The sequence below is a fragment of the Cricetulus griseus genome, chromosome 2 (genome assembly GCF_003668045.3).
Source record: "Cricetulus griseus strain 17A/GY chromosome 2, alternate assembly CriGri-PICRH-1.0, whole genome shotgun sequence".
Taxonomy (NCBI): Eukaryota; Metazoa; Chordata; class Mammalia; order Rodentia; family Cricetidae; genus Cricetulus; species Cricetulus griseus.
The window spans coordinates 171,585,136-171,610,152 of NC_048595.1; the positions used below are offsets into that span (position 1 = coordinate 171,585,136).

The window sequence follows — 25,017 nt, forward strand, 5'->3', positions numbered from 1 at the left end:
AGTTCCTTTAAGTCTTTCGTCTAACCCACTACCTGAAAACAAATCATGGCGAAGATGAGTCACTTCTTTGTCCAAATTACTTCTTGACACATCAGAGTTTAGTAAAGCAAAAGGTTCTTTCTCCTCCGGTGATGTAATAAAATAACCAAATGATGGCTGCAAAAACAATTAAACACAAATTAATCTTCTTTAATTTCCAACCACTTTGAAAAGCTCTAGATTAGATTACTTCATCTACTACTACTACTAAAACATCAAAATGACTTCAACAAATCTATCCTTGCCATTTAACTTCAAGTACAGACAGAACCTTTGAGCTGGTTCTCCATGGAAAGACCTGGGTTCCACATCCAACATGGGGAGAGGAGGAGAAGCTTTAGACAAAACCTTTTGTTTCTTCAATTCTAGCTACCATTTAATCATTGTAAGTGATGTCGTTAAGTAAGCCTTCCTAAAAACTCAAACAATTCAGATGTGACACGTCAGTTTTCAGTAACTGTAATTATCAAGTCACTATGTATTAGGCACTGTTCCAAATGGGGGGACAAAAATGTTGTAGAACTTAAATACAGCATATTTTGCTTTATAGATTAATAAGCAGAAAGCATGCCTTGAGACTAAGCATACACCCATTGACTTTCATGGAAGTTTCACAAAGACCTAGGCTCAAGCAAGCTGTTAAAGAGAGCTGAATTTGCACTTTTTTTCAAGACTTCATATCACAGATCTAAAATATGAATTCAGTTTCTGGTTGATACTCATTTGGAAATTTCTTTCCTTGATCCAGTAAACTGAATCGGTGAAACTTCATAATACCAAAATAAAAATTCTGAGTTAGACCACTTTTCCTAAGATGTAATGCTGTGTTCATCTGTTTAGGAAGGAGTTCAGAAAGTATGGTGGCACATGCTTGTAATCCCAACACTTTGGAGGGAGAGACAAGACAGATCTCTAGGATTTCAAGGCCCATTTGGGCTACAATTTTCAGGTTAGCCTGGGCTAACTACATCCTCTACATTAAAGAAAAGAGTTCAGAACCAATGATAATGGCACACAACTACAATCTGAGGAAGATTTAAAAACTACTATAAATTCAAGTTCAAAGCCAGCCTGGTAAGATACTGTTTCAAAAACAAGACAAAACAAAAAATAATGGTTACTTTTTGATTTCTTTCATAATCTCAAAACACCCCAATCAATCCACCACTTTCAAGCATTTAATTTTTTTAAAAAGGTTTTGTTTTTTTTTATTATGTGTACAGCATTCTGCCTGCATGTATGCCTGCAAGCCAGAAGAGGGCATCAGATTTTGTTACAAATGGTTGTGAGCCACCATATGGTTTCCAGCTACCATATGGTTGCTGGGAACTGAACTCAGGACCTCTGAAAGAACAGTGCTCTTAACCACTGAACCATCTCTCCAGCTTAATTTCATTTTTAATAAACTGCATGGATAAGATAGTTCAAAAATGGGCTGGATATAGATAGATCACTGGTTAAGAACACTATCTGGTCTTTCAGAGGTCCTGAGTTCAATTCCCAGCAACTACATGATGGATCACAACCATCTGTAATGAGATCTAGTGCCCTCTTCTGGCCTGCAGGTGTACATTCAGACAGAACACTGTATACATAATAAATAAATAAATAAATAAATAAATAAATAAATATTTTTAAAAAAAAAGATAGTTTAAAAGTATGGTTTCCCAGCACTTGAGAGGCAGAGGCAGGTGGATCTCTGTGAGTTCAAGGACAGCCTGAACTACAAAGCCAGGATTACACAGAAAGACCATCTTGAAAAACCAAAATTAAATAAAATTTTAAAAAGTATGGTTTCATATTTAGGTTCTAATGGGCTAGAGAAATGGCTCAGTAGTTAAAGGTATATACTACTCCTGCATAGGACCTAAGTTCAGTTCCCAACATCCACATCAGGCAGCTCACAACTACCTGTTAGTTCCTGGGTATCCAACACCCCCTTCTGGTCTCTATAAGCACTATAAGGATGTGTACAAATCCACACAGACACATGTATATATACATAATTTTTAAAAATTGATTGATTTAGGTCCTGGAGAGATGGCTCAACAGTTAAGAGGACTGACCCAGTTTCAATTTCCAGCACCTGCCTGATGGCCCACAACCATCTGTAACGTCAATTCCAGGGATCTAACTGCCTCTTCAGACTTGCACATACATACATAAAAACAAAATACTCATATATGTAAATTAAGTAAATCTTACTTTTTTTTTAATGCTCTACTTAAGTTTAAGAAACTGTGACTTCATTATACTGTGCCATAGTCTGAATCAGGAGTGTCCCCCAAAGACATATATCCTAAGGACCTAGGGACCAGCCTGTGTCACTACCAGAAGGTGGTGGAATCTTCAGGAAGTTCTATCACTGAGTGCATTCCCTTGAAGGGGATATTGGGACCCCAATCACTTCCTTTCTTGTTTCTCCCTCCCTCCTCTGGCCGCTTTGCTCTCTACCTCCTTTCCTTTCTTCCTCTCCCCTTCACCCACCTCCAGTTCCCTCCTAGATGCCATGGGGTACAGTTTCCTCTGCCATACTCCTGCTATGATCTAAGTGCTGACACAGGCTCAAGATAACAGCCAAACCACCATGGAGTGAATTCAGCTTTGAATAAACACCTACAATATGATTTTTGTTTGGTTGGTTTTGTTTTTTGAGGCATCATTTCTCTGTAGCTTTGGAACCTGTCCTGGACCTCACTCTGTACACCAGGCTGGCCTCGAACTCACAGAGATCCGCCTGTGTCTACCTCCCGAGTGCCAGGACCAAAGCCATGCATCTAGCTACAATATAAATTTTTAAAATTCTGTTTTAACTCAGATTCCCTATATAAAATAAATCTTGAATCCTTGCAGCTTGCATGTTTCAGTGGGTCATATTCACCACCTCTCTTCCCACTTAGTAGGCCTGTGTTCACTTCTGTTCCTCCTGAGTTTTACTGGCTTTCCCCCATGCAGGCCTCTGGCAAAGGTAGTAGTAACATGGAACCGAACCTAGACAACATGACCAAGATATTCTCTGCCTCCTAGTCCTTCCTGAAGTTCATCTGAGATACCACCAACCCCTATAGGAAAGCCCTAGTCATCAGGTCCTTGCTTTATTTACTTTTTTAGACAATTTCATATGGCTCAGGTCACCCTGGCTTTCCATTTGGGACCCTCAGTCTTCCCAGTCCTGGCCCCTCACATTAGTCCTATCTGCCTATGATGGACCACTCTGATACCTGCCTCTGGGCCTCACACAGACAGTTTTTCCTTTACCATTAACACTGGTCTCTAGATCTCTGGATGGCTGCCTCTTTTTCATCATTTGATACTAGTTCAATGACATACCCTTAGACATTATTCTGAATTTCAACTCAGTCACCATTTATAGTACTTACCACTATATGAACTGCTTGCATTCTAAAATCTCTATACCTCCCACATTTTAAAAAATAAAAACATTCCAACATTTGAAAACATCTTTGCAAATGGACCAAATAAATGAATCCCAGATTTCTTCCTACCAATCAACCATATAACAATACCAAAAATTACTCAGTGTATACTTGTATTAACTGCTTCATATATAGCAACAAAATTCAATCTATAAAACAGCACTATACCTTAGAAAGGGAGAGATTAAGGCATAGAAGACAATTGTTCAGTGTCATACAGCTAGTTAAGAGGCAGAACCAGAACTGAAGCCAAGTCTGACTGATCATAAAATGTAAGCTTTTAACCACTATTCATTCTACAGAGTTCCTAGTCTGTCTCTGCTATGCTCTAACTATACCACCATAACATTCAAAGGAAAAAAACTGGTGCTATGTTCCCCCTACCAAAACTGGTACTGAGGTTTGGTCCCCAGTGGAATGGTGTTGCCAGGTGGTGGAGTCTTTTAGAGGCTTTTTTTGGTCCAAGAGGGATGTGCCCTCATGAAGACATTGGGGTAGCTCTCAGAAAAAGTGGCCAAGTTAAGGCAAAAGTGGGTTATTTAAAGTAAGTCTGGAGCCCGACAGTGGTGGTGCACACCTTTAATCCCAGCACTCAGGAGGAGGCAGAGGCAGGCGGATCTCTGTGAGTTCAAGGCCAGCCTGGTCTACAAGAGCTAGTTCCAGGACAGGCTCCAAAGCTACACAGGGAAACCCTGTCTCAAAAAACTAATATAAAATAAAGTAAGTCTGGTTCTCTTTGCTTTCTATTACACACAAATCCCTTTTCACACACACCCATTTCTCCATTACAAGCTGCTACAACAGCACAAGACCCTCACCAGAAGTTGACCAGGTGTAGCCATCTGATCTGGACTTCCCAGCCTCTGTATTCCTTGTCCAATCCTGGGAGCTGTGTTACAGCAACACTGTGACATGAGTGACTTCTACCACTTTCAGTACGGTGCACACTTACTCTTTTCACGTGGCTACCACCACCGAGGCAACCAAGAGCCTCGGATCTTTCTGCGAAGAACTCTCCTAATGACAAGTGTAGGAAACTGCCCTCATGTTTGTCCAGATCTGATGTGCCAAGTGATTTTCTCAACAAATGGTAGTTAACTGTAGCTGCCCAGGATGTATCACCAAGTGCAAGTGAAGTATCCTGAACGTCTATTTTTTCGTCCTAGAAAAAAATAAAGTTATTGTTCCATTTTTTTTTTCCCCCCTCAACAAGGCTTCTCCTTATTCTTCTGTGTGGAACTAAAAATAAAAGAACTAAGAAAACTTAAAAATTAACTTTTTCAAAATGTGGCCCAAAAGGTTTGATAAACATAAGGATGAGCAGCTACTGGAGTCTATAGAACTCATTTTTGTATACATGTTACAATATACACTGTCTGGTCAAACACTGTCACAGATTAGAATATATACATCTTTACCGAAAATAAAGAGAATTATCTTGCTTAAAATGTATTTCTAAAAATACAGAAATATCCTTGGAAACTTTAGAAACAACTTTAAGTAAATTAAAGATAAATTTAGGGGCCAGAGAAATGGTTCAATGGTTAAGAGTGTGTACTACTCCTCCAGAGGACCCCAAAACCACTCCAAGCACCCACAGCTGATGACTCACAGCTGCCTGCAATTACAGCTCCACAACATCTGATACCTGTGGCCTCTGAAGTTACCTGCACTCACTTGTAGATACTTAAACATACATACACAATTAAAAGTAAAATAATTTAGGCCAGCAGCCTGACAACCTGAGCTTGATCACCAGGACACTTGGTGGAAGGAGAAAATCCACTCCCAAGAGGTGTCCTCTGACCTCCCACACATGTGCCATGGTACATACATGCTGGCCCTAAGTATCCCCTACCACAGACACACTACAAACAAATGCAAATCTTTTTAAGCCTGGTAGTGGTGACACATACCTTTAATCCCAGCACTCAGGAGACAGAGGCAGGCAGATCTCTGCAAGTTTGAAACCAGCCTGGTCTACAAGAGCTAGTTCCAGGACAGCCTCCAAAGCCACAGAAAAACCCTGTCTCAACCCACTCCCCTAAAAAAGCAAACCTTTTTAAAATTAAGATATAGGGGCTAGAGAGATGGCTCAGCGGTTAAGAGCACGACTGTTCTTCCAGAAGTCCTGAGTTCAATTCCCGGCAACCACATGGTGGCTCACAACTACCTTGAATGAGATCTTGTGCCCTCCGCTGGCATGCGGGCAGAAGACTGTATACATAATAAATAAATAAAATCTTAAAATAAATAAATAAATAAATAAATGAAATTAAGATATAGTCAGTGTTTTGTTGTTATTCCTGTTATGTGCAGTACTGGAAATGAAGTACAGGGTTTCATGCAACAGATAAGTGCTATGCCAGTAACCTACACTAACCTCCAAAGATATATTTTGCTGTATCAGTTTTCAACTAATAATTTAGAACAAAAAAGTAAAAGTTGTCATTAAATGAAAAAAAAAAAAGTGAAATAATCCTAGAGTAACTGCTGGGGAGGATCTTTTTTTTTTTTTGGTCCATATTTAAATTAATACAAGAAAAAACTTAGAACAAGTAATTACAAACCTGTATAAATGGATGTTCTTTATTGAATATTTCTTCATCTTTTGCAATTAAATCCAATGCTTCAGCTTTAAAAAGAACAAGTTTATATAATTAGCACACACAAAAAGCAAATTAAGGAAATATTTAATATATTTAATATGAATTATTAAAGAAACACTGTTTTTCATGGGGATAGATACACATGTTGGCAGTCACACCTCTGCAGGTACACTTGCCTGGTATGAAGACCTGAAGTCATCTTTGGATGTCTTCCTATATTGATCCAAACCTTTTTTTTTGAGACAAGGTCTCTCCCTGAACCTGAAGTTCACTTTTCCACTACAATGGCTGGCTAGCACTAGGGTTACAAGTGCGCACCACCTACCTACCACCTTCGGACCCCAAGTTTTACATGAATACAAGGAATCAGAACTGGGGCCCTCATGCTTGTACAGTAAGCACTTGCTTTTAGCCATGAGCCACCTGCTTTTAGCCACTGTAGTTCTGAAATACAGTTTTTTTAAGTATGTAAAACTTGCATTCACATGACTTACATAATTATATTAAGTATGCAAAGTTGTCAAATTTCCACTAAAAAGCACAACACTGTAACACTGCTGGGATTAAGGTATGTGCCACCAATGCCCACCCTGAAGGGGATTTTAAACATACTGCTAATTCATATGAGACCAGGCTCTGGTCTACCTGTCTGTGGTTTAGGTCTCTGCCTGCTACTTCAAGATTGTACAAAAAGGGGAAGAGTAAACTAGAAGGGACAGTCCACTCATGGCCCAAATAAAGACACTGCCCTCTTCTGTGCCCACAAACTATCCTTTTGGACAAGTAGACAGTCTCATGTTAACAAATAGAGACACTGGCTCCTGCCTACTTATGGCTCCCGCCTACTGCCACTTCCCAGCCCATCTTCCCACTGCTTCCCAACCTGTCTCCCTGACTGCTGCACTATTCTGACCTATTGTATTGGCCTTGTTCCTCCTGATATCAAGGCTGCACAGGCTGCTCCCTCCCTCCCTCACAGTGCTCTCCCCTAAGCCTGCATGGCTCTACCTCACACGTGGTTTATCAAGCTTGTCAGGGTTTTTGCCCTGCTTTTGAAGTCCTAGTCATCCTTTCTCTCTGAGGACAGTTTGCCTCAGCGTTGCATCTCTCATCCCTCTTCAGTCTAGCAAAGTTTCCTAGTCACAGAACTTCAGGAAGAAATAAATCATTAGCAAGAGCTTTGGTTCTGTCTTAGAAGTGAGCTAGCTTAAGTCCATTTCTGTGCCTATAGCACCAACATAGTTTGCTGGGTCTTCGGAAGCTTTCTGTTTTTATATTGATAGCTCTGTCTATTTTTAAAGCAGTGCCACTTTGTTTTGTTTACACATGTACAAAATATCTGCCAAGATTACTATTTTGTTACTCTGTTCAGTCTGTTGCTTCTTTTGCAAATGAAAGTTATTATTTTGTTAATGTTGCCAAAGTTATTTATAAGAAATAGCAATTAGAGAAATAAAGCATTTTCTAAAAGAAAAAAAAAAAGACAAATGGAGACACAAATGAGAACAAGCTTCTGCTTCAGGTAAAGAAAATCAGAGAACCAAGCACATCCTAGGATTCCTATTGCCAGAACAGTGTTTGCTGAAGCAATCACCTACGACTGAACATCAAGAGAACCATGAGGCCCCCCAAATTAGATGCAAAATAGTATAATCTATACAGACATGTTTCTGAGGATCTCCAACTCAAAAAAGCTAAAAACACTACAATAAAATGTGAAAGCATCAACCAACCAAATCTGGCAATCCAAAAAGGGCAAGTAGGAAACCCAGCGCATAGGAAGATAACACAGAAGAACCTTAATTTGCTTTCATGAGTTAAGCATTACAGTTTTTAAAAATAATTGGATACCTCAAAATACTACTTATTATATTTCAAAGTGCTTTTCCTAAGGAATTTTTCAGTTAATTATCTCCAATACTTTAGTGTTGCCTTTTCTGCTTCTCAAAAATCAGCCATGGATATAATGGAAGAAAAGTTTCATAGTTTTAGAAAAATATAAACCTAATTATTAACTAACCTGAAATAATAATCTCACTTGTTGCCTGAATATTTCACTGGTTAAACATTAAAGCAGTCCTTGTGTCTTTCCCTAAATGTTTACTTGTTAGAACAACAAACAAGAGTAATGTTAAACTGCACCCTTTGTTTCCTTCTACCAAGCCTTGTAACTCTTCTAAATCCTTTGTATTAAGAATTCCAGAATGCAATTATATTTCAGAAGGTATTTTATATTTTATATATAAACTGACGAGTCTCAAAACATCATGAATCTAACACAATAAAATTGATTATCTACATACTTACTACCAGATCTGAAGTCTTCGTTCATTTCATTATTTGGAGACATCTGTAAATCTTGCTGATCAGTAAAAGATGTGTAGTAGGCAAGGTCAGTGACCCATTTGCCATCCTCATTTTGGTAGACTACGCTCTGTGAGAGATCTGTTTCTAAAAAGTAAATTCCAAAACCACTGAATGATGCATATAACAACTTACTTAACAACAGTGCTGAAGTCTCTTCAAAATGAGTTAGAAAAAGGAAAATCCATTTCCCAAAAAGAAAAAAATATCTTGGCAAGAAGCCAAGCTTACCCAGAAGTCTATAATAGAGGATGAGACATAAAAGGGGACAAGACTCAAAAAGGTACATTTGTGGGGCTGAAGAAATGGCACAGAGGTTAAGAGCACTGGCTGCTCTCCTGGAGGATCTGGGTTCAATTCCCAGCAACCACATGGTGGCTCACAACCATAATGAGATCTGGTGCCATTTTCTGAAATGCAGGCAGAACACTGCATACATAATATAAAAAAAAAAATCTTAAAAAAAAAAAAAAAACCAACCGGGCGTTGGTGCCATACGCCTTTAATCCCAGCACTCGAGAGGCAGAGGCAGGCAGATCTCTATGAGTTCAAGGCCAGCCTGGTCTCCAGAGTGAGTGCCAGGATAGGCTCCAAAGCTACACAGAGAAACCCTGTCTCAAAAAGCCAAAAAACAAAAAAACAAAACAAAACAAAACAAAAAAACAACTTACATTTGCATTAGATGTCTGCTTAACATTATTTCTGCGCAACAATAATGCAATAGTAGCATATTTTAAAAATCTTTAAAATCCACAATAACATGAGGAAGAACTCATGGAGTCCTGCCATACAGAGGGGAACCAATAGAAATCAAAAAACATGCACACTGGCTCTAGTTAAACCCAATGGGACACAAAGCAAAAACAAACACACAAAAGACATCAAAGTGGGATGGGAATTTGGTGGGGAGGAGTTTGTGGATAAGAGTAGGGTAAGACAAGGTAGAAGGATAAATGTGACCATAATGAATTTAATGGTTGTGAACTTCAGGTTTCTGTGGGACTCCTAACAGTGGGAGTGAGTCTGTCTCTGACTCTTTTGCCTGCACTTGGGACACTTTTCCTCTTATTGGGTTGCCTCACTCAGTCCTGATATGAGGGTTTATACCTAGTCTTATTGTAGACTCTTATGTCATTATTGTTATATCTTATTGTATATTGACATCCCGAGAGGCCTACTCTTTTCTAATGGGAAATGGAGGAGCAGTGAATCTGGAGAAGAGGAAAGGTGGGGGGTAGGGGGACAGAACTGGGAGAAGTGAAGAGAGGGGAGGCTGCAGTAAGAATGTAGTGTATGAAAGAATAATAATAATAATAATAATGCTGTTAAAGGATAATTTTTAAAAATCCATGAAAATATTACAATACTTCAGAGAGTTTTACGTGGAAGCTCAGCCTATTCTAAATATATAAACATTTATACACTTCTTTAATCCTATTTATGATGAAATAGTTACTTACTGTCATTAGGCTTTGTAGGCTTTGTAGGCTTTGTAACAGATTCATAATATTCACATGCTCTCCTTTCACAAGTTGGTGACCAAAGAGTATCAGGAGTCTTCATTCCATTGCCACCATTAGTCTTTGAAGATGCAATGCACCCAACTTTTTGAATACACACTGTAGGAGTCTCCGTGTTTAAGTCTCTATCCACATTCAAAACTGTTTTTAAATCTGAAGCCAAATGTTTGTTTTGGTGAGGAGACTCTGAGTCCTGTTTTATGGAGTCAGCCGGGTTAAAGCCACCTTCTGAAGTGCTCATGTTGTGACTGTAAGCTGGGTTGAGTGTCTCATCCACAGTATGCATCATCTTCCCCAGAACATCCTCTCCTGTACATCCCTTTAAAAGTTTTTAGTAAAACAAAAATAAGTTTTGTTTTTCAGACTCATTTTAACAGTTGATGAAGAAAGTAATGTGACTGCTAAAACATGCTTATCATATAATTAAATCGCCTCTATAGTATTCAGTATATCCTAGACTATGTACGAGCTAAAGTTAAGCAATTTACCAAAACAAAACTTTAAAATATGGCCATGCTGAAGTCTATTTGCAGATGCATTATGGATACTAAGCTGAGTGTTCTCAACTTAGTTACTGTAATTTAAAAAAGTTGGGAGGAGGATGTTCATGGACTGACATGTTCATACTCCTGTCCCTTATCACCCGGGGCCCCAAAGTTTATGCTAGCTCTAGCAGAATCAAAAAGCTTTTCAATCTCTTTAAAGATGATGTCTTGCCAGTATGCTGTCAGAAAGCCTCAAACAAAGGAGGTTTTAAAAAGAAAAAAAAAAAAAAAAAGGATCAAAGCACCCAAGAACCCAAGATTCAGGGTTTTAGCAGAGTGTGGTGGTACACACCTTTAATCCCAGCACTCAAGGAAGAGGCAGGTGGATCTCTCTGAGTTCGAGGCCAGCATGGTCTACAGAGGGACTTCCAAGACAGCCAGGACTATACAGAAACCAACCCTATCTTGAAACAAAAAACAAAAAAAGTCTTCCAACAACGGACTGAAATCTCCTTAAACTACTGTCCAAAATAATCCTTCCTTTCTTCAGCTGCTTTTGTCAGGTCAAGGGGTTAGTTACTACACAGCCTTAGACTGGAAAGACTAATTCAGTCTGGGTGAGGGAAGGTGGGGAAGGGAGCTAGGCTAGACAGACACACACTACTAAAAACCAGACCCACACAAAAGTAGGAATCAGAAATGGCTACCATGCTTCAGGACAGGAAAAAATAGGAAGCATCAGAACAAGGAGAAAAGTCTAACATATGAAAAGCAAAGATGCTTAAGCAAAGTAAAACGACAATGACTGCTTTGGTGATGATTTTTTATTTGTTTGTTTTTGTTTTGAGACAGGTTTCCATGTATCCCAGACTGGTCTGAACTCGGCTATTTAGATGAGTTGACCTTCAAGTTCCAACCTTCTTGCCTCCACCCTAGTGCTAGAATTCAATGCATAGACCCCAAGACCCAGGATGTTCTTTCATGAGAGCAGTGATTTCTATACATTTCCATATTTCCAGAGGCTAACTCTGATGGTTTGCTTTGAAAATCTGGTATCATACAAACATGGGAAATTCGCAGGAAGCTGAAATAAAATGCTCATCGACTTACTCTGCTTTGATCTGGAACAATATCCTTCTCAGTTCTCCAAGTACGAGAGGAAAACGGTAACATAATATCTAGCTGTTTTACAGTATCTACAATACCTGCATAGCCACATGAAAATAAAGAAAAAAGGTTAAATGGAACAATATAGTTGAGGTAGTCTAACGCAATAACTGTCTCTTTAGCTTAATACTTAGTATTCATATGACAAATTTAGCAAATTGGAAACAAGTGAAAATAAGCATCAGTAAGGGAATAACAGAAGAAACCTGGTAGCATAAAGTTGATTTCTAATTCTCAAATGTCTAAATGGAACACAACCATGTAAAATGGCCAACCCAAGAACATACTATTATATTTCAAGCAGTACCAGTTCACACAGGCATTATTATAACTATTTATTGTGTAGGAAGTGATTGATCTTCTGCTATGGTATTAAAAGTTCTTCTCAAAGTTTTTGGGCTGAAGGGAAAATGAACGGTGTCTAACAGCAAATCATAACAAAGATTTATGACCAAAGGGGAGCCAGACGTGGTGGCTCAGGCCTAAAATTTCAGTAGTCAATAGGCTAAGGAAGCAAGATTGCAATGAGTTGAAGTCCATCTGGAATATACAATAAGATCCAGGCCAGCCAGCCGGACAGTCTTTTATGCCTTTAATCCCAGCACTCGGGAGACAGAGGCAGGTGGATCTCTTTTGAGTTCGAGGTCAGTCTGGTCTACAAGACCTAGTTCCAGGACAGCCTCCAAAGCCACAGAGAAACCCTGTGTGTGTGTGTGGGGGGGGGGGGGAGTTCCAGGCTTACTATGTGAAACCTTGTTTCAAGCAAACAAAGAAAAAAACATACTTAACACTTACTGGTCCTCAGCAGACAACCATGGCCTTCCTCAGACTCTCTGTGAGTTGTTCCAGAACTTCCTGAAGTATATGCATCATGGGAAATCAGAGAACTATTATTTTCTAACTGGAATTCATAGTTTAACACACTGTTTTCATTTGCCTGTTAAGAAAATATCCTCTTTTAAATTGAAAAAGAACATTTTGTGGAAAATGTGGAGAACAGAATGTCTGCTTTACTGAGCGATGCCAGATAGAAAATAAGGAAAAATCAGAAAAAAAAAAAAAATCATGGCAAGCACTAGTATAATTAATACTTAAGTCTGAAAGGTTTTAGCAATTAAACTACCACCAGTTCGTGAAGACTTGCTGGAGACAGGATGTTTACAAGCCTTTATATGTCATCAAATGGATGATTCAACCACAAAGGAAAAAGCATCTGCATCAAGAGACATATGACCAACAATGACATTATCAAACACAAAAATGGTAGAAACAACAGATGCATCTTCTGCTGTGAAGTAGTGAGCACAGCACCACATATGTTTAATCAACTTATTCATGAGAAAAATGGATCACTAGAATTCTTGCCAAATGTTTAACCTATTCTAATCAGGGGAAATAATAACCAGAAGTTTCCAAGTTATGGGGTCATTCTACAAAACAATGAGCCTAAATTTTATAAAATGCTTAATGTATGAAAGAACTGCAAGTTAGAATAAAGAAACCAAACAACTACAGGCCATATAACCTTTGATTAAATGATGAATCATAAACAGTAAAAATAAAGAATAGTTTAGAGATAACTGGGCAAGTTTGAATATAGACATTAATTTAATGTTTCCTTTTTATTTATTATGTGTGCAGTGCTATGCCTGCATGTATGCCTGGATGCCAGAAGAGGGCACCACATTTCATTATAGTTGTGAGTCACCATGTGGTTGCTGGGAATTGAACTTAGTACCTTTGAAAGAGCAGCCTGTGCTGTTAACCTCTGAGCCATCTCACCAGCCCCTAGACATTAAAACAGTGTATCAGGTGCTGGAGAGTTGGCTCAATGGTTAAGAACTGCTGTGGAACAATCCTTTTCTACATTATGAACATGTATTGCTCTCATTGGTTAATAAAAAGCTAACAGACTGAAAAGGAAGTTAAGCAGGAAAGCCAATTGAGAATGATGGGAAGAAGGGTGAAGTCGGTGAGATACCAGCCAGGCACAGAGAAAAAAAACAGGATTGTGGAAATGAGCTAACAAGACACGAGCCACATGGCAATACATAGATTAACAGAAATGGGTTAATTCAAATGTAAGAGTTAGCTAGTAACAAGCCTGAGCTATTGGCTGAGCATTTATAAGTAATATTAAGCCTCTGAGTTATTTGAAAACCAACAGTAAGGACAGGAAACTTCCAATTACAAAAAAATACAGGCTGCTACTCTAAAGGATTTGTGTTTGGCTCTAGACCCACACACAGGCTCACAACCATCTGCAACTGTAGTCCTAAGTGATCTAACACCCTATTCTAGCCTCTGAGGTCACCAGGCATACAAGTAGGCCACAGAAATACATTCAAGCAAAACACCCATACAGATAAAATGTATTTTAATTTTAAAGTACAGGTAGTATAAAGGTAGATTAATAGATTGTGATTATGGGGCTGGAGAGATGGCTCAGAGGTTAAGAGCACCGACTGTTCTTCCAAAGGTCCTGAGTTCAATTCCCAGCAACAACATGGTGGCTCACAACCATCCGTTATAATACCTGGTGCCCTGTACTAGTGTGCAGATATACATGGAAGCAGAATGTTGTATACATAATAAATAAATAAATAAATATATAAAAATATTTTTAAAAAATTAATAGATTGCTATCCTAGAGGCAATTTTATAGATTGTGATTATGTGGGAAAATGCCTCTTATTCATTGGTGATAAATTCTAATGTACAGTCACAAATCATACACAATTTGTTTTTAAGTGATTCAGAGAGATTAAAAAAAATATGCTACGGCAACAAGATATTAATTGCTCAATGCAGAGAAAGGATGCCTACTAACCATACTCTCTTCATTTTCCTTCTTGCAAGTAACCCAAGCTGACCTTGACATCCTAATCCTCCTGAATCAGCTTCCCAAGTGCTGTAACTCTTCTTTTTTTTTTTTTTTTTTTTTTTTTTTTTTTTTTTTTTTTTTTTTGGTTTTTCGAGACAGGATTTCTCTGTGGCTTTGGAAGCTGTCCTGGAACTAGCTCTTGTAGCCCAGGCTGACAGAGATCCACCTGCCTCTGCCTCTGCCTCCCAAGAGTGCTGGAACTCTTAATCTCCTTTTTTACTTTCTTATTTGTGGGCAAAGTAAGAGAAATCAAATTTTGCATCAATTTTAAGTTCACAGAAAAGCACAGGCTTATGTTTAATGCTAACATGAAATGAGCCAAGTGTAGTGGCTCACAATTCTAATGCTAGCAACTGGGCAGTAGAAGCAGATGGATGAGCTGTGCAAGGTCATGCTCAGCTCCACAGTAAACTGGAGGCCACCGTGGTCACATCAAACTGTATCTCAAAACAAAACAGTAACATTAAAAAAAAATCTAAGGAGAAAGACAGTAATTTACAATAACAAATTAAAAAAACAAAACAAAACAACAACAACAACAAAAGACTAGACATACTAGACTGAAATCACTTACTGGTAAGTTAAAAACATTTTCTGGTGACTCCTGTCCTTCTGCTTCATATATCCTCCCTGGAACAGCCAGTTGTTCAAAATATGCTTCTAAATGATCATCATAAAATTCTTCATCATTAATATCATCATCTATTGATAAAGTAGAATGAAAAATAAGGTAGGTTTTCCAGTAAGAACTGAACTACACGTAATTTTTAATCACAAAGGCTGGTAAAACACAAACTGGGCAGTGGATGACAGTGTTTTTATGCTTAGCATAAGAAACTATCATAAAGCCATGTGAGGTAGTGTATACCTATGAATTCCTAGCACTTAGAAGGCAGGAACAGAAAATGATTGTAAACTCCAGGCTACCCCAACCTACAGTGCAAGTTTCAGGACAGTTACAGCTACACTAAAGTCTGTCTCAATAATGAAATCTGAGAAGTGGGGGAGGGTTTAGGATACAACTCAGTGGTAGAGTGTCTAACATGTAGGAGTCCCAGGACCACAGCAGAAGAGAAAAAAACAAGAAGGTAGAAAGAGTGAGAGAGCAAGAGAGAGAGGTTGACTGACAGTTATCTGTAAAGCAGAAGGATCATGAGCTCAAAGCCAGTGAGAGCTACACAGCAAGACCTTGTCACTCAAAAATTAAATAAAAATAAAAATAATGCTGGGAGCCGGGCAGTGGTGGTGCATACCTTTAGTCCCAGCACTCAGGAGGCAGAGGCAGGCAGATCTCTGTGGTCTTGAAACCAGCCTGGTCTACAAGAGCTAGTTCCAGGACAGCCTCCAAAGCCACAGAGAAACCCTGTCTCAAAAAACCAAAAAAAAAATAAAATAAAAAAAATAAAAATAAAAAAAGTAAAAATAAAAATAATGATGATGATGATGCCAGGTGCGGCAGCCCACACCTATAACACTTAAGAGGCAGAGAAAGGCTGATCAGTGGTGAGTTTCTGGGCAGTATGATCTACCTACAGAATTCTAGACCTGCCTACATAGTGAGACCCTGTCTCAAATCAAACAAACAAACAAATAGTCCTGCCACTCAGAATAGTGAACAGAGTTTTGTTAAAGGGAGGAAGGGCTGGAGAGATGGCTCAGAGGTTAAGAGCATTGGCTGCTCTTCCAGAGGTCCTGAGTTCAATTCCCTGCAACCACATAGTGGCTCACAATCATCCATAATAAGATCCAGTGCCCTCTTCTGACATGCAGGGATACATCACTGTATACATAATAAATAAATCTTTAAAAAAAAAAAAGGAGGGGGAGGGAGAAGGGAAAAAAAGGGGGGATGAGAATAATCCAAAGTATAATGAATACTACAATACAGACAAAAAGTGAAGTGGCAAAGGAAAGGCAGAAAACACCAGTCATTCTGTAGTACCAGAGAAATCTTCCAGGTTTGTCAGTGTTAAAAGTTTCTCATTTTCTAATAAGCTGATATGGCTGAAATCACTGTTTGGAGTCTTGTCTTCAAGATGCTTCCTAGCATCAGGCATGACAATCTAAAAGGAAACAAATGGTAGAAGGCAAAAAAAAGACCAAGTATTTAATCTGCAATCCAGTTGATAAGTGAAAAATACAGGTCAGTCATTGAACAATTCTGGGCTTTTCATGGACTAGTAACTTCCCTTCTTGCCCTACTCTACTTCTCTGCATGGACCCACCTTAAAATGTAGGGCCCTACCAAATGGTCTCTACAGCTTACAAATCTAGGGCCCTATCAAACTGTCTCCACAGCTTACAAATCTAGTAACATAGTTAATATACCACACAACTAAATTTGGGCAATACAAGGCCTGCTTTGGGGAGTGAATGCATTAAGAAAGCTGGAGTAAGTAATCTTAATCCAAGCAATCTTTCCTATCATTTTTTAGGGCAACTCATTTCTCTTCCTCCCAACCTAAGAACCAGCTAACACTACAGGGCACGAGCAACAAACCAAAATCAGTTATGGCCCAGAATGAAAACTTAACACTTCCTGGTGTCACTTTTTTCACACTAATTGTTAATATATATTAAAACAACAGATAATTTAAGAGTTAATTGCAAAATAAGACTAATTTTAAAATTAAAAAAACATTGCATGTCGATATGACTTTACATTTATACAAGACAGGATTCAGCTGATCCAATAAATATCTAAGGCACAAGCTAGTGCCAGAACAACTTTTATTTTATTTTATTTTATTTTATTTTATTTTATTTTATTTTTGAAACAGGGTCTCACTATGTGTCTGGCTTGGAACTTGCTGTAGAACAGGCTGGTCTTGAACACAGACACCAAGTGCTAGGATCAAAGGCAAGCATCACTACATCCAGAGAGAACTACTTTTGATTTGAATCCCCTTATTTTGTTTTTTTGTTTTGTTTTGGTTTGGTTTTTTTTTTTTTTTGGTTTTTCGAGACAGGGTTTCTCTGTGGCTTTGGAGGCTGTCCTGGAACTAGCTCTTGTAGACCAAGCTGGTCTCGAACTCACAGAGATCCGCCTGCCTCTGCCTCCCAAGAGCTGGGATTAAGGGTGTGCGCCACCATGCCTGGCATCTCTCCACTGGTATACAACCTTGGATTCCCTCTTAGGGAATAGACTCCTGGTCAAGGAGCAGACAGTTCTAACTCATGCTTGAAAATTAAATAAAAAAATAGAAATAAGAATAAAAATAATGCAGCCGGGCAGTGGCGTACACCTTTAATTCAAGCACTCAGGAGGCACAGGCATCTCTGTGAGTTTGAGGCCAGCCTGGTGTACAGAGTGAGGTCAGGATAGCCAGAACTGTTTCACAGAGAATTCCTGTCTAAAAAAAAAAAAAAGCTGGATGTGGCAGCCTTTCATGCCAACACATAGGAAGCAAAGGCAGGCAGATCTCTCTGTGAGTTCAAGGCCAACCTCCTCTATATATCATGTTCCAAGACAGCCAGGACTACAGAGAGACCTTGTCTCAACAACAACAACAAAAAAAAACAATGACCAAAAAAAGGAGTAGAGAAAGGAATCTAAACCTGGGCATGCACACATTCATTGTTCTCTGTTCCTGAATATGATTTCATATAAGCAGCCCACTCAAGCTCCTGCTGCTATAAATTCCCAATTATAATGGGTTATAACATGGAATTGTGAGCTAATATAAACTCTTTCTCCCATATTTCCATTAGGGTGTTTTATTAGCAACAGGGAAAGGAACCAGGACAGAGACTTCCCAAGCTGGCCCCAAACACATGGCAATCCTCCCAGACAGTCTCCCAAGTGCTAGGAACATAGAGATAGACCACCACCAAACACTGCTAAATTTCCAATTTTACTACAAAAGTTCTGTTATGTACAAGCTTTTGTGTGTGTGTGTGTGTGTGTGTGTGTGAGAGAGAGAGAGAGAGAGAGAGAGAGAGAGAGAGAGAGAGAGAGAGAGAGCGCTCAACATGAACTGCTACGCCATTACAGCACTCCAGACATTAATAACAAGTATATAAAAATTTACCTTGTGTTCTTGATTATTCATCCATGATTTTAAGTGAAAATCAAGAGCTGAGTCTATTTAGAAAACAACAAAAATTGAGGGGTCAGATTATTTTTCAACACAATTATAAGCAACAAAAAAATTATTTTTTTTTTTGGAAGGGGGTGGTTTCGAGACAGGGTTTCTTTTTTTTTTTTTTTTTTTTGGTTTTTCCAGACAGGGTTTCTCTGTGTAGCTTTGGAGCCTATCCTAGCACTCGCTCTGGAGACCAGGCTGGCCTTGAACTCACAGAGATCTACCTGCCTCTGCCTCGAGAGTGCTGGGACTAAAGACATGAGTCACCAACGCCCAGCAGCAATAAATAAATGAAGTGAACATTTTATTTTTCAAATTTTGAAACAGAATAGAAGCATATTCAGATGATAATACAGGAATCTGTCATTTACCAGCTAAACTTTTAAAACTATTAAGATGGGATGTCATAAAATTATACACATGCCATGAAATTTGAATATCAATCTAATCATATGTAAAACTAATTGATGAGGGATGTCCTTCTATATGCTGTGAATATATGTTTCTCTTATTGGCTCATGAATGGACAGGCAGGGCTACCAGACTAGGAGAATTCTGGGAAGAGGAACTCAAGAGAATGTGTCTAGAGAGAGACACCATGTAGCTGCCAAGGAAGAAAGAGGCCCGGGCATCACCAGTAAACCAAGACCATGTGGAGATACACAGATTAATAGAAATGGGTTAATAATTAAGAAAAAGCTAGCCATGGGCTGAAGAGATGGCTCGGAGGTTAAGAGCGCTGACTGCTCTTCCAGAGGTCCTGAGTTCAATTCCCAGCAACCACACGGCAGCTCACAACCACCCGTTATGAGATCTGGTGCCCTCTTCTGCTTTGCAGATATACATGGAATCGGAATGTTGTACACATAATAAATAAAATCTTTAAAAAAAAAAAAAGAAAGAAAGAAAGAAAGAAAGAGAAAGAAAAAGCTAGCCATTAAGAAGCCTCAGTCATCAGCTAAACAGTTTAGAATTAGTATAAGCCTCTGTGTCTTTATTTGGGACTACACGGCTGTGGGACTGGGAGAGACAGAAAACTTCTGTCCACAACTAATATTTTTGTAAAAAAAGTTTAGTAAAGGGGAGAGAAATGACACCCACATAAACTAACAGACAAGTTCAAATACAGAAATAAGCTATAAATGACAGGCCTCCCTTATTTCAACAAGCCTGGGCAAACAAATATTCTTCAGACCTCAATCAAGCACATCAATAGGGGCTGCCAGGCTAGAGCATAAGGCAAGATTTAAGTTTACCAACTGATAATAGCACTACGACCATACAAGAAAAGGTTAGTACATTTAGAGATGCAGTCTAAAATATATAGAAGAAAATAACACCTGAAACTTTACAGTGTCAGAGACAATCATGATAAATAAGAGTACTGGAATACAGCTCCATGGTTAGTGTTTGCTAAGCATGTGTGAGCCCGAGTCTGACCGTCAAGCTCCCTGACCTGTCAGAGGTTTGGCTCTACCATGTACTCCCACCACCAGTCATCTGGACAGGCCCACAGGAATGTAACCAGACAAACATGGACCAATGTCACAGAAACCAGGCATTTGTAAAAATAAAGTTTGATTACTATATCTGCTGAGTCTATTGCAACGTTTTGAATACTGACAAAGTGATTTGAAAAGCAGCTACACCATTTTCCTTCATCTTTTTTTTGGGGGGGGGGATCTGTTGTTTTCTGAGACAGTGCCTCACTATGTAGTCCTGGCTGTTCTGGAACTCGCTCTATAGACTCATCTGGCATCAAATGCAGAGATTCCCCAGCCTCTGTTTCCTCATACTGGGATTAAAGATGTGTACCACCACATCCAGCCAGAATTTTCCATTTCTACCATCATGTATACATTTTAATATCTACTTTAAAATAAATTTGTAAAGAGGGAAGGGAAACTGGTTGGGATATAATATATAAAAAAAATAAAGAATTTTTTTTAAAATAATAAAATAATTACATCATTAAATAAATTTTAAAATTTTTAAATGACTCACCTTTGAGTATTTCAAGAGTATAAACTTGACTGTCTTAGAAACAATAGTTTATTTCAGAATTCCTAATTCATCCATTATGTTAATACAAAAATAAGTTTATGTTGGTAGCAGGAAAACTGAAGAGGACCAGCAATACACTTTATTCTAAACATAATCACGCTAAACCTATCAACAGCATAGTTTCCAGGGGAATGGAGATCCATGTTTATCACAGGACAGAAACATAAGACTGATATCAACAAGCAAAGGACAGAGAAATTAAAATTATTAAAATGTATACACCAAATAATTTCTAACACATCCTACCTGGTACTTGTTCCAGAGGGGAAATTTCATCCAAAAGAGGCTGACACTGATTGGATGTTGTAGTGTTAGCTTGCTTTTCTTCTGTTCTTGGTGCCATGAGAGCAAGTGGCACATGTGCACTTTCTATGTAGTTCTTTTTCCTTGAGGCAGAAATTTTGGAGGGGTAGAATTATAACAAAATGTTAATTACCTTAGGTAAATCTATAGAATGTCTATTAATCAGTTTTCCTTTCAAAAAGTAAAGTAGATATAAATAGTGAGATGCAAACTGAGTCTTGCCTGAAAATGCAACTAGAAATGCACTCTGGCGATGAGATTGGCATGCTGGGCCCTGTGGCGCACAGTCCACCAGATCCAAACTGAGTATCTCTCTGCTACTCTGCCTCTGCAGAGAAAAACTTTTTTCTCTACCACATAAATACACCAAGAAAAAAAAAGCCCAGCTTTCTACAACTGAGTTATAGATACTAATAGTATGCATGTAAAAAATAGCAAAATCTCTCAATTAATAAAGGTTCTGTAGTTGTTCTGTTTTTTGTTATGATAAAGAGTCTCACTGGATTCTTGTTTGCCCTGGAATTTGCATGCAGACCTGGCTGGCCTGGACTTCTGATACTCCTGCTCCTACTTCCATACTATGATTCCACAAACTATAGTGTGGAATCATAGTATGCCACCATGCCTGGGAAATACAGGTTTCATAAGTTTAATTCTATTCCTACCTCTATTCTCATACCTAACTTTCTATCTGCTTCTACAATTTTGCATGCAGATGAAATACTTCATGCAAACAGTAATTTTTGTTCCAACCTACTTCTAGCTTGGGGTCTACAGCAACTCACCATGGTAGGAAAGTACAGAAAGACCCACAGGGAAAAATCCCCAAGTGCAACAAACACACCATGATAGTGACCAAGGGCCAAGTTTAAACTGAGTCAGGGTATCAACAAATGACCAACAAAAAGAACACAGAAACATTAAGCTTTAAGTTAAAAAGTTAAGAGCCCTTATGTGCTTCTACACACCTTTGTCCTAACTACAATTTACTTCTGATTTATCCTCCATCCCTTTATACATACCTCCAGCTTAAACCAAAGCACACTCACCAGGCAGTGATGGCACACGCCTTTAATCCCAGAACTCAGGAGGCAGAGGCAGGCAGATCTCTGTGAGTTCAAGGCCAGCCTGGGCTACACAGAAAAACCCTCCTCGAAAAGAATCAAAAAAAGAAATAGAAAGGAAGGGAAGAATCAAGGGAGGGAGGGAGGGAAAAAGCAAAAATATAACCAGTGTCTCTTATTTAGGTAACAAATAATAGACCTTGGTGACCTTCCTAATAACCGCCTATATTTTTTACTTTTCTCAATGACTGTGTTTCATTTGCAGTCAGAAAAACAAATGTAAAGGCAAAAGATGTAATTAAAAGATGTAAAGGAAGGGTCTTACAGATGCTAAGTAGTAGTCAACAAAGACAAAGTCATTCTTTTTCCCCAAGACTAAGATAGCTTTGCCAGAGTGCAAATGAAGGCAAGAACTTACTCATCACCCTGAAAGCTGAGTTGTAATTTCTCTCTTGGTTCAGTGTTGTCACTCTGGCAACTGGGAGATGAGACAAAAGGAACTGAAAGCCTTCTTTCAATTAAGTATGACTCCTGGACATCAAGACACCTATACAAAATTGTTAAGATTTAAATTATTTACAATTAAAACTCACCTTGTTAAAGATAGTTTTGTTTTATTTTATTTTGGGGTTTTATTTTGTTTTTTTGGTAGAGTGCTTACGTAAATGCACAAAACCCTGGGTTTGATCCCTAACCCTTCTACTCTTGGCTTGAGAGCAGCTTATAGTTCCATAGGAAGACCAGAAATTCAAGGTCATCCTGAGCTACAGTAAGTCTGAGGCCAGCATAGTCTACATGAGACCTGTCTCAAAATTAACTAATGTCATAGGGCTAAACAATAATAAAACTAGCCACCATCAAATAAAAACACATAAGAGCCCCAGTGTTCAAAGTTATCTTTTAGAGAGTTACCATAGCCCCTTCGCCCTTCATCAAATGGTCAGGTTCGAAAGAGATGGAAATCAAATACGTAAGCATGGTCATATTTTACTCACTGTCCAGACCATACAGGAAATCATGTGTGAAAATTACATACATCACATCTAGAGTAGTATAAATAAAATTTATTTAGTCAAACATGTATTCAGTTGTAAAACTAGAGTGAGAAAAATAAAAAACTAAACTAAGAAGCTGGTTTGGTTCCCAAGAATAAGAAACTTGATCTGGCAGGGCAGAGTGGCCTTTAATCTCAGCACTCCAAAGGCAGAGGCAAGTGGATCTCTGTAAATTTGAGGCTAGCCTGGTCTACAGAGTTCTAAGACAGCCAGGGCTGTTATACAGAGAAATTCTGTCTCCAATCACCCCCCCCCCAAAGAAAGAAATCTGATGTGAGGAACTGAACATAAGCTACATCACTTCAGAAGGCATAACAAGGGCAAGGGACATAGATGAGTGGTAAAGCTCTGGCCTGACATGCACAAGGTCCACAGTTCAATCCAGAAGCATTCATCCATGATACCACAGAAGCATTCCATAAACGTGGCTAGCAAAGAAAAGGGGCCACTCGAACACAGTAAAGCATGAAGCTGGCTGAAATGTAGTAGAAAGGGAAATGGTCACATGAAAAGATGCAATGATCTGAAGCCACGACCACAGGTAAATGCTGAGAAAGTTTACCAGGCTCCTTGTGTGACCAGAAAACACAATTCATAGATGTCTTTTCAGACATAGTCTTGAACATGAAACAGGAAAGCATATAAAAGCAGTAGGGTAAGAAATAAGAGAATGACAGTTACCCAGAGAGGCATCAGGGAGCTAGAAATCTAAGCCCTAACATTCGATACCCAGCTCTCTTGTGTTATCAGTATATCAAGGGTTTGTGAACCTGAAAAAAGTATTTGTCTTACCTGTTGTCAGTGCTGGGTCTGTTCCTGGCAAGTGTAGAAACAGCAATGGGCAGACCAAAATTTGATGAAAGAGTGACATTTTCCAAAACCTCACTATTACCAAGTGGTGAATTGGCTGAAAAGCTTGGAAATGACTCTTCTGCTATACCTCGAAAATCTTCCATCTCACTGCAACAACAACATTTTTAAATAAGTCGAATATTCTATTAACATACCATTTTTCAATGATGAAAATAACAAGGTCTCTTAAAAAAAAACAAAAAACAAAAAACAAAATTTTTGCAACATCAGTAAGAAAGACACTCCAAGCTAAAGTAAGCCTCAGAATACCATTACCACAAAGTGTACATATCCCTTTAATCCCAGAGCTATATGAGTCTCTCTGAGGCCAGCCTGATCTACAATGTGAAACCCTGTCTTAAAAAAAAATTTTGTTTCCTAATAATGACAGGAAAACTTCATCTATGACACCACAATATGGCTGCCTAAATAAGACCTGAACAACACCAATAGACAAATTAATGTGGAGGGAGACATTTCACAGGCCTAACCCTTTATACAGAACTAGAGGCAACTAAGGTATGCTAAGAGCAGAAGTAGTCTTATCCCAGAGAGGAGCCTTCTAATTGGTTATCTAATCCCAAGTACTCAGCCCTGTAATCATGTACACTGAATAAACTCAGTAAATTGTGTACATACTTGCATGCATGTGTGTGTATGCGTGCAATAATAATTGAAGAGGAGGTGAGAAATTTGAGGGGAACATAAAGAAGTTGTAGGAAAGGAAAGGAATAAAGGAGAGTGATATAATTATATTTTAATTTAAAAAAAATTTCAGAGTGCCTACTAGGTAAGTTCTATGTGCATTTCAGTAAAGAAAATAATGAGAGAAGATAAAAAGATAACTCGGGAAAGGTGAATCCTCTAGAAATAAGGATACTGGCACTCCTGATGAATGAGAAAAACAAGCATGAGATGATGGTTTTCAGGATGACAACAGAAGCAAAGACGTAAAAGAACTGAGATTCACCGGATATCTACTACCTTAACTCACTGAATCCACAGACAGATTAGGAGTAATATGCTATTTTACAACTGAAAAATCAAACTTGAGAGACCAAACTGAAATTTCCAAAACCTGCACAATTT

General features: G+C 38.6%; 1 protein-coding gene across 7 annotated transcripts in view; it reads right to left on the reverse strand.

Moving 5' to 3' along the window:
• Cep192 (centrosomal protein 192) overlaps positions 1-25,017 on the reverse strand; it is an 80,450-nt gene that overhangs the window by 49,270 nt on the left and 6,163 nt on the right. For 6 of the 7 annotated variants that reach the window (XM_035440087.1, XM_035440088.1, XM_035440086.1 and 3 more), the window contains exons 3-15: positions 23,869-24,036; positions 22,440-22,568; positions 20,901-21,040; positions 18,537-18,589; positions 16,448-16,568; positions 15,080-15,207; positions 12,417-12,558; positions 11,565-11,671; positions 9,910-10,288; positions 8,393-8,536; positions 6,047-6,111; positions 4,429-4,638; positions 33-156 (exon numbers count right to left, since the gene is read on the reverse strand). In XM_035440087.1, coding sequence (XP_035295978.1) covers positions 33-156; positions 4,429-4,638; positions 6,047-6,111; positions 8,393-8,536; positions 9,910-10,288; positions 11,565-11,671; positions 12,417-12,558; positions 15,080-15,207; positions 16,448-16,568; positions 18,537-18,589; positions 20,901-21,040; positions 22,440-22,568; positions 23,869-24,036 — 1,910 coding nt within the window. The remainder of the gene's footprint in view (positions 1-32; positions 157-4,428; positions 4,639-6,046; positions 6,112-8,392; positions 8,537-9,909; positions 10,289-11,564; positions 11,672-12,416; positions 12,559-15,079; positions 15,208-16,447; positions 16,569-18,536; positions 18,590-20,900; positions 21,041-22,439; positions 22,569-23,868; positions 24,037-25,017) is intronic. The other variant, XM_027402678.2, reaches the window with a different exon arrangement.